Source organism: Gavia stellata, chromosome 21 (assembly GCF_030936135.1).
Source record: "Gavia stellata isolate bGavSte3 chromosome 21, bGavSte3.hap2, whole genome shotgun sequence".
Classification (NCBI taxonomy): Eukaryota; Metazoa; Chordata; class Aves; order Gaviiformes; family Gaviidae; genus Gavia; species Gavia stellata.
Window position 1 is genome coordinate 8354355 of NC_082614.1, and position 14395 is coordinate 8368749.

Here is a 14395-nt window from a genome sequence, read left to right on the forward strand (position 1 = left end):
AAATCACCATCTGAACCCAAAGCTTCCCAAAGCTGGCAATGTCTACATCCACAGTGAAGCAAAGAGGAACGGGCTTAAGTTACAGGGATATAAACAGCAGTGAACGCAAACTTCAAGACAGCAAATTCACAGGCATTCACACATTTAACTTCCTGATAGGGAGGTATTTTGAAAACTCATGTTGCTGAGCTGCTCCGTGATATGAAGGGGTGGGGGATCGCAGGCTTCAGCACGAGGAGGAGCCAACAAAGCTGCTAACGCTTCAACATAAGCCTCTCCAGCAGATCTCTGTGCCATGCATTTATGCAGGATGGCAAGATTTTTGTTTTGCTGAGGCAGTGCCGTATGGGCAATCTGGTTTGCCTTATCAGCGAGCCAAGGCTGAGAGAAGAGAAATGCTCTTCCCCACCATTTGTTTAAACTTCCCTTCTTCCCCCAGATAAAGCTGCATACTTTTGTAAAAATATATGCAAATGTAGTAACATAATGGGCTTGTCATCGGTTTCCACATTTGGCACTGAAAATCTGCAAAGCTTAGAAAGAGAATTCCTAATACTTACCACTGCTAAAGAGCCCAGCTATAAACTGGGCCTGGATCCAGGTGATGGAGCACACAACCACCAAAATGCCTTTCCATGGCCAGCACCTACTCTTACACAACTGCAAATTATTCCTTTCTTAGCCCTCTTGAAATAATGCAAGAAGGTTATTTCATCACGTCTTATTAATGGGCTTCATCTCCCCTCTCTGGGGTATTTGCATATCCCTAGTATTCATTATTGCTCTGAACTGATTTTATTCTGCAGCTCAATGCTGGGAACGCTGCAGAACAGCCACACAACCTGACAATTCTTTCAGAATCACACCACCAACCTCCTCGCATAATAAAGTGGAGCCATTCCCAGCGCAATGCTTTCCATCATGCACCACATTTTGCCCTCTCCAAGGCTGTTTCTTCAGTATTTTTGCCCACTACCCATCTCAGTGAGATTATCTCTGGGAACAAACGAAACCAGAGTAGCCCTGTTTTACAGCTGTACTGAGCCCTCGAAGGAGGCCTTGGCATATTTAGAGATATGTCACTGTACCTCCCAAGGCGAATCTGAACCGGCGCAGTCTCTTAGCAACACCCAGTGCATATCACAGGTGACTCTCAATTAATAGTAATAGCGGGAGCTGGGAGCCGAGACCCTGCAACGCGCTGAGCACCTTCCACCTCGTTTTGGAGAACTGAGACGTACAGCCACAAATGCTCTGTGCACACTGGCAGGAGAGGGATGTGCAAGCCCTTGTACGGATAATACAGATAACACTGAAATATTGCTTTGTTTAAAAGAAATTAGGATTTGATTGCATTAGAGGGAAAAGCATATCCCCCGCAGTAAAGGCTGACTTCTCCTTTGTCAGTTATCCCTCTCCCTAAGACATTTGTTACAAATCTGACTGGCAGGGAAGAAGTCCCACCCCACATTGAGACAATGCAGCTCTAAATTTTAACTTAATCATCAGAAGCCTGTAAAGCTGATCTTTATGACAATGTGTGTGGCAAAATTAAAGGCACTGGCAAAACTGATGTCCTGCTATTTGCACAATATGGATTCAAAACTCAAACCTCTTGCTCTAAAATAAGGAAAGAATTTTTCCAGATCACTTACCTTTATTTGCTGCAGGGGAGAACAGCTTCTCAGAGCCTACAGAAGCCTGAAAAAGAACGAGAAAAAGCGGGTGAGCAATACTACAGGAGAATTTAGGAAGGCTTGCTTACAAAAACACAGCTCATAAAACAAGTCTGTTATCTGTAGACCTGCAATTACACATTGCACCTGGAGGGTGCAATGTTGTGCCATTAAAGAATAAGCATGCATCCTAAGAAGATGAAAGCAAAGCGTATACAAGTACTGTCCTGATCTCACCCAACTGTATCCTCCTGTCTCGTTTATTTAGGCAGCCATGCAATGCACAGCTATTTTATCCATGATTCTTCATATAAAAACAAAACCAGTGAAACTGCTATCAAGATGAAGGAAAAACAAACCACCATATTTCAAAGCCTCTCTCATTGAAAATAAGCTCATTTCTTGCTGAACATGCAAAATGTAATTTGTGTATTGGAAACACAAGTTGCAACCGAACACATCCGTATGAAAGAGGGTGTTATATAACATTATGGCAAATGATGGGTACATGCTGCTATGCACTTAGTTGAGTATGAAACAAAACGACTGTCTCTTGGAAGAACCCCGTCTCCTTGCAGACTGGGCTGCACTATGCTGTTTGAACTCCACAGCAGTGTATTTGTGCTCCTCACAGCTCTGGGAAATAGTTAAAGAAATCCAATTAACCTAAACCTTGTAAACAGCTTCATGATAATCAGGGTCACTGGGTTACAGACAAGATGATAATGACAGACCGGGAAAAAAAAGTCCATTCATTGTAAATAAAGCTTTTATGAGTTAATTTGATGGCTTCCTTCCCTCCCCCCACTGATATCAAACAGTCAACCTACTTCAGCATAAGCTTTTCCTCCTCGCTATCTGATAAATAGCAAGTAGCCTCTACAGAATCAAAGCTGGGCTGGGAGCAGGGAGCACGATCAACATTACTACCATCTACAAGATAGCTGAAAATATCAACGTTTTGGCACGGACTGCTGCGCGAATAAAATGGGGTGAAGTACAAAGCTGAAGAGCAAAAGATATTGAAAGTGAAAAAAGCCTTTCTCCCCTGGCTCTGCTTTAAAAAAAATGAATTAATTCAACACATGGCTGAACTAAGTTGATTTTCTTTTTGATTTTATTGATTTTATTCTAAGGTGCCTTAGGAGATTTGCATTATAAAGAACACTATGAATTGTATTACATTGTTATATATTTTAAATGACGACTCAGAAGGAAAAAAACAAATAGTAAAATGCAAAAAGATCTGCATGAGATATAGTAAGAAGCAAGAAAGAGTGATCTATTAATGTTATTTCTAAGGAAAGTGGCACTGCAAGCACTGAATGTCTTACTTAATGCAAATGCATAAAAAAGAGAGGGAAAACAACATGAAAAATAGGTTGAGGCTGAGACACATAAGAAAGAAATTCTGCGTCATGTCCACGACAAAGCTGCACGTATAGCTGTGGCATGTATGATCGTTAACACAGCTCAGCAAAAGGATCCTAAAATCTTAGGGAAAATCAGTTACCTGCACGATCCCTTCACTGCATGGATTAAAGAGAGGAAGAACCAGGATTAAACAAGGTTTTGCCTAGGCTGGTTTGCAAAGAAAGTGTAACAGCGTCACACAGCAGCAACAACAATGGTGCATAAAACGTTCGACAGCCAACTCTCAATTTACGACCCATTGTTAAGAGATTTTTCACTTATAATCAACACGAAGTCACCACGGATGCAGAACACATGTGCAGGCTCTGGGAACTCACCCATACTAACCGCTTACACAAAGCCAGGACCCAGCCTCAAAGCACTCTATAAGCACTAGGACACGTGGCAGGTGGATAAATAAGATTCCCCCATTTTATAGGCAATGAAACTTCAGCGTGGCTTGCACTAAAGCCCAGGCAGTAAATCGGCAGCTGAGCCACAAATCCTAAGTGCCGGTTTCTGACACCGCAGTGCGGGGTCTGCAGCCCACGAGAGGGGCCCGTTCGCCGGCAGCCTGCTCGGGAGAGCTGCCCCTCCCCGGGGTGCCCTCCGGAGCGAGCCGCCGGCTGCAGGACCCGCTCCGGCAGCCGCGGCCACCCCAGCTGGGAGAATCTTTATGCTTTGCCTGGTCCGGAAAGTTGGGTGCCACCAACGCTGCTTTATGGCAACGACCAGCTCACTCCCTTCAGTACTGAGGATTTAGTATAGACTGGCAGTGTTTAATCATGAGCTAAAGATCTCAGTGCTACAGGTCCAGACTATATAAAAACAATGTTTAAGGAAGTCAAGCACTGCTTGCGGATTATTGCTCAGTCTTCTGATACCAGTACATGGCACCGCCTTCAACAATCAGAGTCAACATTTACAGAGCAGCGTTTTCAACATCACAGCCGCAGTTTACAGACACAAACCTTCACACCTAGTTTACAGTAACTTTTGCTCTCACTTCTGGTGATTTCTAGCTCCAGATCTGAGCAGTTTTTGGCATGAGAACCATTCTGAAACAGTGAATGCCTGTGCTATAGGATATTCTGTGAGCTGCTGTAAAGGCAGGAGGGAAGCTGGGGGAGGAAGAGCCTGAATACATCATTCAATTCCATCAGTCACCCTTTAAAGGAAGCATACAATAAAACCTATGTGGCTGAGGGAGCCCACTAATGAGTGAAAAAATCCAGCAAACCAACGCATCTGCTAAAACAAGTTCCCTCCCAATTTTTCTGCTGTTTCAAGCAAATCATTTGCATATGTTTAAGAAGGGATTTAAAAAAATAAAAGTGGAATTCTTCCCTTGTGAGCAAAACCAGGCGTTTGGAGTCCTTTATGCGGAAGGGCTCAAGCCATGCCAGGAAATCACACTTTTCTGATTACAAAATGAAACTAGAAATTTCCTTTTCCCCCCCTCCCATTGCCTCCTGCCTGTCTCCATCTGAAGGACCACCTCGGGGACGGGGGCAGCTGGAGCAGCTCCGTGCACCCCTCAAGTCTTTCACTGCTCCCAAAATTCCTTTTTGCTGGTGCGTAAGGCAGAGACACATCCCCAGCCTGAAGCTAACAGACAAAAGACACCTCTGGCCTTCCTTGTACATTTGCTGCCCACCTCCCTCCCCAGCGGAGCACCAGCAGAGCCCAAGACAGGCACGTTCTCAGAAAAGCTGCTGCTTGCGAAGTGCCACCCTCACCCCCAGTAACGACCTTTGCATTTTAAGCACATCGAACACCTACCCCAAAAGTGAAACAGACACAAATGATTTCAGAGAGCAGCACAGTTTCTGAGGTGGCCTCACACTGCCGAAACTTTTAAGACCCAGCACCCTCTCGATGACACCCTAAGAGCTGCACCAAGCCTTGCAGGTCCCCCTCCCCTCTGTGGTTTATTCCACAAAGTTAGCAATTCTCTGTCCCATTTTGATTTTCTGTCTGCTCTACACCAGATCTAAAGAGGAAAATGTCTCCACCCAGTTCTGTGACAGTTTGAAACCCGGCTGAATACGCTGCAGAGAAACCCAACGTTTGTACCCTTTTCTGCTTCGCGAAGAGCAAGCAGAGGGGTGGTGCTCCAGTCCCTCATCCTTCCTCCCCTTGAACCTAGTACATACAAACACCGACTCGATTTTCAGCACTAAAAGCTTAGCAAAGGCAGCTTTTTCCTCAAAATGTAAGGTGGTAACCACAAAGGATGTAGCACACCCTCTCCCCTGAAGGTGAACAGTGAGGCATGATGAAGGCCATGCCTCATTCACCCTGGTTCCCACTAACCCAGGGCAGCTGAAAGGTGTGAGAGCTCTTACAGACTAGTAATTTAATGATTATATATAACAGAACAACATCATCTGACAGAGACAACATTATAAACCATGTCAGGCCTCGCAGTAGTTACTTTTTTTTTCCCTTTCTCTGTAGCCTATAAAATGGCTAACAGGGAATAAAACCCTTCCTTATCACCACCAACAGAAGCTCTGCAGATCTTCACGCAGTCTCCTGGAGCAGAGAACGCCAGATCCAAGCGTGATACTTCAGGCGCCTGATCAGAAGACACTGGGAAGCTGCTAATAAGGCTGCAGTTCTGGTTCACAAGGAGCGACAGCACGTGGTGTTAGGGACCTGGTACGTATGTCTTGTACAGGGCAAAAGCCAAGCATTCCCTACAAATTTGAGTCCAGTACGGTAGGCAGAAGGAAAAGAAGGCAGTAAAACACAGTTTACATTTTATTTCTGGATGACTGCCTATCTTCTAGAGAGCCAAGAGCCAGTCTCAAGAGAGACTGTTTTCACAGTGTTACTGAACTTAGCAAGCACTAAAAAGCTCTCAAGAAAACCCTTCTCCAGCAGATTTTCAAACCAGAAGTGTTGGATACGCTTTGAGAGACTTTCAGCGTAGAGCACGGACACTACCTGAAAATTCTGGATCAATTTTCATTCTTCCCTTTGATCTGTTTCCCCTGCTTTTACCTATCTCTCCGATGCCACTTGATTGCTTGCCTAGCAGAGAATTTCAGCGCATGTCAGTATTGCTTTAATAGCTTTCAGTTGATTCTGTAAGCCATTCACACCAGACCCCTTCATCCAGTAATATGAGACCAATAACTAAAACAGGAAAGTATTGTTTGGGTTGTGATGCTTCTATAGGAAATGGAAATTGATACAGATGGAAAGATGCAAGAGGAGCCTAGAAATCACACACACGCACACAAAAAACAAACTAAAATTCACCCTTAAGACCAAGAAAGTATTCAACACATTCCAGGATATAGAAGCAACCCACGGGTAACACTGCCTGCATTGTGAGGGGATGTTTCAAGGGAACCTACAGCCTTTTCAAAATCACGATTATTTTTGGAGGGAAATCACAGCTCAATTAAGATGACAAAAGAAAAGTCAGACCTCCAAGTCAGTCATTTCATGCACCATCACAGGAAAAAAGCTGGAGTAAGAAGTACATAAACTACCTTTTTGTGACACCTTCTAGGAAAATCCAGCATTGTGGTACACGGCTCTCTGGGACAGAGCACAACCCAGGTGTGTAAGGGATTAAGCAAGAGGGAACAGGATACACCCTGGACTTCTACAAATCCACATTGCATTTTGTGATTATGTCCCAACAGCAAAGAGGTTCACCTGTCCCCTTTCCTCCTGAGACCTTCACACAGAATTTATAGCCTGGGCTTTCAAGAAGGCTCAGCACTCGCGGCACCAACCCACTGGAGCTACCGGGTACGGAGCGTTTCTGAAAATCCACTTAGATACTCAAATGGTGACCAGGTTGTTCTGAAAAATCTAGTTCCAGCTGATGGTCAGGATCACTTATGAAATTCTGGCTATTGATGTCCAATGCCAATAAGGACTAGTAATAAATAACATTCCCTAAACAAGAATGAATGCCAGACAGATCTCCAGCTTTCTAGCAACAATCCCAAAACTTCAGTTGTATCTTTAGCTACACCGTAAGACGTCACAGTGAAACATGCAGCACAAACACTCTGAACAGGCAACTACTTATCAAAATGGCAATACCTTAAATGCCCCAGGTACTTCTAGTTCAGTTTTGATTCAAGGCCATCTCTGAGAGGTACTGATGGGTCTTCCATATCTTGCATGAAAGTTCACTCTACAGAAGGCCCACTAGAAACAAAAAGCTTCTTGGACTCTACTTTCATACAGCAACGTACTTGTTTAGGTTCCCACCTCGCATTCATTTAGCACATGCCTATTCAGTACTGCTATAGTCCTGGAAAGGGCCTTCCACAATGCATTCCTCTCTTCATCACTTTTTCTTCCAAGAATGCTTATTTTTCTCAGCAGTTTATATAACCATGACTATTTTTTGCAACAGCCCCTTTGAGAAGCTAGCACAAGTCTGGGAACAGAGAATTAAATTAGGCCATAGAGAGCCTAGAAGCAGAGATCACCAGTCCCAATTCACCACTGAATCACACTGAATTTACATGTTGGCAAATGGAAAGCAAAGCAAAGTAGATGATGACTGGAAGGCACCGAAGGAAATGTTGTATAGGCAGTTTGATTCAGTTAGCGCAGGGCAACGAGGAGCCAAGCCCATTGCTTCTCTGCAAGTTTGATGTTACAGTTTTGGTTTGGACCTTCTCTTTTGGCAACACAGTGATAAGCTTAAAATTACACCATTTTGAATCCAGTTCGTCATCGTTTTACAAACATTTTGGGATAGATCGAACTAATTTAGATTAAGCAGCAACTATAATTCTTAAACATATGCTGCTGCGGTCTGTTGGCTTATTGCACAGATGTGCCTCTCACCGTGATGAAGGCTGACCTAATGCTCGGAAAGCAGCGGGATGCCTGACCTACAGCATGTCTGCCATCAGAGCCTCGGGGCACAGGCTTGCTAACTCCTTTTCCCTCTCGTCTCAAACCATCCCTCCAGTCCCTGGAGAATGGCTATAGCCCAGAGTTTTCCCCTTCCTATCCCCTCCATTACCATGCTTTATGATTCATCTTCCTCTGAGCAGTTGCTGTCTCCCAAAGGAAAAGATCAAACTCCCTCTTCTTCCCAGTTCAGCTCCAATAAATAAATAAATACATGCATTGAAAAAAAAATTAGTAAAGGAGGAGAAGGGAGGAAGCTGGGGAGTTCCTGGGCCTCACCAATGCTGGTCATACAGCTGCAGAAGGTCCCTCAGCTTTTGCAGAGACACTGACCAGAAAAGAAAATTTCCGGCTGTCCCTCATCAAACCCAGCCAAAATACTTGCTTAATGTTATTGTGCGTGCACATCCTAATTTAAAGTAAGGTGCACTTGGTCCGTATCTCAGTATCCTCCTGCATCAAACCTCAGCTCCCAAACTGCTACCAAAACCTACCTTGATTTTACACTCCTGGCTATTTTCCATTCTAACCAGCACTGACCTCCCCAGTACCACGTTTGTATGCTCCACGTTCTGGTTTATTCCCACCAAGCAAGTGCCAGTTATGGTTAGCAGGAAAAAAAGAAAAAGCAGAATGTGAAGTAGATGTTGCTGCTCTTTTTCTCATGCTGCATTGCTTTTACTTCTGTGCTCATGGACAATGCCATCGACTTAGCTTCTGGGGAGTCTGGTCTATGAATGGCATCCAGAGGATAGTCCTCTCCCGCTGTCACCGCATCAGGCTGCACCTCTCACCGCAGGTCAGAGGCAGCAACATGTCCATGTTAAGGGCAATTAATACACACCCCAGTCAGTGAAAAAGAATTCTCCATCATACACTTATAAAAGGGCTTTGTGCGGTCTGCTTTTAAATGTCTCAAACAACAGAGATCTCATGCCTTCTCCTGAGAGCTGATCCCCCTCCTGAACAGGGAGGCTTTTCAGCCCGGACTTCCACATTTAAAATTTTTCCATTACCCAGACACTGACTTAGGCAACCACAGACCTGATTACTGATTTAGCTTTTGCTACCATGTAGGGGAAAACCTGCCTACAAATATGAAGGGTTGGGAACGCTGTGCAACATACTACTATAGTAGCTTGTATTATTGTCATTACAGCTTGAAACTATCTAGCCAGGCTATCTGGCTGGGATATGGGTTTTTATTTGCACTAAATCAAACGGAATGGAGAGTGCTCTTTGCAGAACTACCTAAAACTTCTTATAATTCAAAGGCTGCATTGTAGGAAGAGTGATGGGGGAGAGCAGGGACTGTACTGCAAATGACAGGTGGCAGACTGTTGTTTGGTACCTACCAAATTACTCTGCTGCTCTCAGGGCTGCCTTGGCATTTCATTATCCCAACTCTCTCCTGGAAGGATGCGGACATAAATTCACACCTCATGTCCTGGTTTCCGTCAAACTGAGTAAGAGTGCAAATGCTGGCACCAACTGGGAATGCCAAGCAGGGCTTGGCACGCTAGAACAAACTCTCAGCTGTGGTCTTTGCCAGCTACCTGCATTTATCATTGTAATGGCCTGCCAGACAGGACTTGGCAAACGACGGAGGAGGGCGGGAGGAGGAGGGCCAGGCTCTGCACTGCCAAGCAATTCATTCCTGTAGCTCCTGCCATCACTGTACCAGCAGGGCAACCTTCATTTTATTTTATCTTTTAACCAATTATGCGTCACCCAAATCCCACCTGCAGCCTTCTCCAACACAAATGGCTATAAATCACAGTTCAGAGACCAAGAGGGTTTTGCAAGACATTTGATTTCATAAAAAGGTCACTGTCTGTCTGGGAATTGCTGCAGTTCAAAAACGTACTGAATAACAACCCGCACTGGCAGACAGGGAAGGAACCGCTTCCATGGTCTGTTGCGTGTTGTCAGATAATATTAGAACAATTAGGGAGGCCAACAATGGCAGAATCATTAGGATTCAGCTGAACCAAAGAGCTGATACAAATTCAGTGAAATATCTCCTCCTCTCAATTTTTGAAGAAAACATAATCCATGCAATAAAAAAGGGAAAATTGCATGAGCACATTAGAAACATTCGATACAACCACCTTGAACAGGTAAGCAGAATACATGCCTATCATCTCTGCAGCCTGCTCCCATCTGCCTAGGTATTTCAGAGCTTAACACCATGCTTTGCTATTTCTCAGACCACTGCAATACTCCGAGGTCTCAGACCACTCAGGATGGTCTGCTCTTTAGGGGAAGTGCTATCTTCCCATTCTTAATCCATATGCTGGATATGTAGCAGACCTTGTATAGCACTTCATGTGAACCACATCACAGCAAACATTTGGGGATGCTCAAAAATCATTTGACACTGATGCTGTTCTGGATGCCCTCTGCGTTCATGCCTTTTTTGCAGGTGACACGTCCTGCCAGACAGCCCTCTGACAAGCCAGCGTCAAATCCCCTGAAAAGGATCAGCCTAACTGCAATAAATACACGAGGTACAGAGAAGATTGCATCGTCCTCCTAGTATGGCCCATGACGGACATCCCTCCGACAGAAGTTCCCGGTTAGGGATGCAATCCTGACGTGGCTCTTTCCTGGGCTGGGGGGTCAGGAAGCTTATCAGGAAGGCGGCTCTTGTGTGTTGGTATTGAAACTTGCTGTATTACCCGCAGCAACCTCAAAGGAGTGCCTCTGCAGAAGGCTCTTTTGTTGTTGTTGTTTCTAATTCACTGCTCCAAAATATTTCTTGGCTGCATCCCAGGGCTGAAGCCTTATCTGCCCATCCCCCCCGGCAGACACACAGCAGCTGCGGAGGCTTATCACGGCTGCCTGTCCACTGAGTTTACAAATTAACACCCTATCGAGGCTGCACGAGGGCTGATTAATCAGAGAGAGGCAGTCTGAGGGCCTTTATCACCGTAAGCGGCTGCTGGGAGAGAAGTCACAAATCTCTCAGGAGGCCGGAGATGCCTTACAAATGAAAGAGCAGGAGGCCGGAGAGGAGGAGGGCGCAGTGGTACGGGAAGCAGATATTTTAGAGATAGTGGTGGTGGAGGTAATGGAGCAGTGGGAGGGGGTGAGCTGCAGGCAAACGCCAGTACATTATGACAGCTAAAAAAAAAGATAATTAACAGCCTATACTTCATGATTCTAGCTTTCCCTCCCCGGGCTATAATTTAGCCTATTGCTCCTTTGCTCCAGAGGACAATAAACATTTATTATGTTAAACGCATAACTGTGCTGCACAAAAGCACCGTTCTTTCCCAGGTCCACTCCTTTCACAGCTGTGCAGTCCAGGAGGAGGATGGGGCTTCTGAAGTGGGCTCCTCTTTTATGCAAAAAAGGACTCTGTTTGGACACAAAAACGCATCCCTGGCTTCACCCAAAGTTGCAGCGTGCTGGGTGGATTCATACTGAACACAAAGGCAAACTCCAAGAGACAGAGAGCTCTTAGATGTGTCTGCTGGCCCACCAGCATCTGATACGGGGCATCAGGATGTGCCCGGGTGCGGGAGCATCGGCAGTCTGGAGCAGCTCCTGCTGCAACTGCAAAGACTGGGTGGTTCAGGCAGGCTTCCCCACCTAAGAAGTATCTCCTCTTTTTAGTTCAGCAGCCTTGCTAAGAGGTTTACTGGGAAATTTTCAATCCCACCAGAATTACATGTAGGAGAGATTCTTATTACAAGATGAATATTACACATGAATCGTACTGGAGCAGCACTGGCCCTGCCCCCTCCAAGCACTTCATCCATTCTAATAGCACAACGATTTAGGAGATTTGCCTGTTCTAGGGGACTATGGTTCAGGCACTGCTCTTCCTTTACTTACTTCAGTGCTAGTACCTGCTGCAGCCCTCCAGCTTCGTGCTTGTGCCAGGACAATGCCAAATAATTATAAAGACCAAGGGGACTCACACTAAAGCGATTTAAAAATTAATACCTCTTTAAAGGAAACCAAATTGGGCATCTGTCTGTATTTGTCAACATTCATTTCTATTTTTAAGTTTTCAAGTTTAATCCTTGCAACCAAGACCCAGATGGGTTTTTCCTTTAAAATGTAATATATATATATGTAAGCTGAGATTCTCATGCAGCAACACAACTCCAGAAGGTAAAACTTTAAGAAAAATGTTATCAACATGAAGACATTCATAAGCAAACACTGCAACCACCCCCTGCCCAGTCCCTTCTATCAACACGCCAGTAAACAATTCAACAAATAACCTCTGGATAAAAATGTCATTCATTGCAGCTTTACCACCAACAGTGCCGGGCTTGTGCATGATCCTGGGGAATGCCAATTCCCATTTTGCCCACAGAAATTGCAGAAATACAGAAGAGGACTGCCACAGCCTTATTGAACATCTTCAGGCTAGCTCTTTTCAGACAGCACCGGAAAGCAAAATCAAACAAAATCAAACAAAAATGAATGATCATCTGCCTTCTCCTCCTCTCTTGTTCCACTGAGAAACCTGTTTCTTGAACCGCCTGGATTACGGGTCTGTGAACCCTTGCAGATGCCCAAGTTCTAACATCATCCACTAGGTTAATTAGAAATGGGCAAGCAGATTCCGAGTATTAGTCCAGCAAAGGAACGACAGCTTTTTTTTATTTGAAAACTCCCTGCCAGGCTCTGTGAAGCAGAGAGCTGCGGAAGGTCTTCTCATAGCTCTCCTCCATGAACAGACACCAGATTAATTTGAGTTGGGCTGGACCGCCACGCGTTATATTCAGCAGACCCTCGGGTAATCAAATGAAGAAGCTACAAGGCAATGATACCTCCTGCCACCCCAATCAGATAACAGCAACTCTATACATGAAGGAAACATCAAATATTCATTAGGTAAACAATACGAACGTGGTAATCCCGAAACGTGAAATTTTAGAAGCTGTCTCTCTGGTGTTTATCAGATTGACTCTTTTAACTTCATTATCAAGTCTGCCCATCAACTCTTCTCTTTCTCACATCCTGTGTTTCTACATTTTAAGGAAAAAAAGTCTCTGTTGGACTAGCTGTTCCCCACAGCTCCGTTCCCGCATGTGGACATGCTCACCCGCAACAGAAGGCACACTGCAGGGTGCAATATTATTTAAAGACCCAACAGACGGGATTAGGAACACCGAAAAAGAGGGAACCAGGACAGCATATAAATTTCCCTACAAATGGAAGCTGTGAAGGAAAAAATATGGAAGACTATGGTTCACATCTGCAAAGCATTTGGCTTCCTACCCCTCACTCATTCAAGTGCAGTGAAGTGCACTCACCTACTTTTTACAGAAAGGGGCACCAAGCATTTCTCCTGCGCTATGCAAGTAAGTCAAGAAAGAAGCTCTCATCATTATAGTTTTATTAAATATGGCATTAACTGACCTCATCTTCTGTGTAAGAAGGCGGTGAAGGGGGCAGTCCACCATTTGCAGCTGACATATAATCTGTCTTCTCCAATTAGATATGCTTTGCAACAAGTGTGGTGGATCCATCTATTTCCGTACTGCAATAATGCAAATAAATCCAACTTTGGCTCCAGTCCCATTGCTTTCAAAGCTGGGGCTCCGCATTTCCAATCCTTGCCCTTATTTTTTTTTCCCTTTCTGCTGCAAAATGTCACCAATTTACTTTAGCCTGGGGGCCCATTTCGAGTTTTACCGCTAATATACGAGAAATGCATTTTTCAAGCTGTTACCACTTAACTGTACTGATATCAGCCACTCAGGGGACACAATATTGTTTACACATCCTGCTCTATGGAATAAGCATGGATGCCAAAACTCTGCCTGGGTTGTGAAGGAGACGTTTACTCTCTGTTTTATGAGATTTCCTCGATTTGTGGCTGTCTCAATGGTCGTAAAAACAGCTGTAAATCAAAAGAGCACCACAAAATTGCAATAACAACTGTCGAACTCGGCTCTAAAGAGCATAACTCCCAGCAACAGAAGGTGGAAGGCTTTTTTCTGATTTAATACCAGGTGTGGGGGAGCGCTAGTAAGTCTACGAGCAGCACCGTGTCTGCCCACAGTCACCCACGCACCAGCTCAGCCCAAAACCTCTTTTTTGGCTGCTCCCCTATCACTTGCCCCTACTCTGCCCCAAGTAATCCCTTCTGGCCTCTTTCTTCCTCTTTTCTGGAAAACAGAAGTCTTTTTCAAATGCCTGGAGAACGCTTATACAAATAACTGCTGAATGCATAGCCCTGTTTAAAGCATTAAAATAGACAGAAAAGTCAGTCCAGTGTCCAAACACGAGTGCGCTTTGAATTGTGGCTGCTTTGCAAAATGGCAATGGCTTTAGCAGATTACCTCAGCAAGAGCCCATCGCCTTGTTGCTGGCCTACCCGAGAGAGCCCAAATTCCTGCACAGTCTCTCAGCCCAGTTTTTAGGGAGTGGAGTGAAGG

The 14395-nt window shown here is 44.8% G+C and overlaps 1 protein-coding gene across 1 annotated transcript in view; it reads right to left on the reverse strand.

Annotated features, from left to right (window-relative positions):
- The window catches only part of FBRSL1 (fibrosin like 1), a 553391-nt gene that overhangs the window by 57078 nt on the left and 481918 nt on the right, over nt 1–14395 (reverse strand). Inside the window, exon 7 of the mRNA XM_059827502.1 lies at nt 1656–1701. Within this exon, the coding sequence (XP_059683485.1) occupies nt 1656–1701 (46 nt within the window). The remainder of the gene's footprint in view (nt 1–1655; nt 1702–14395) is intronic.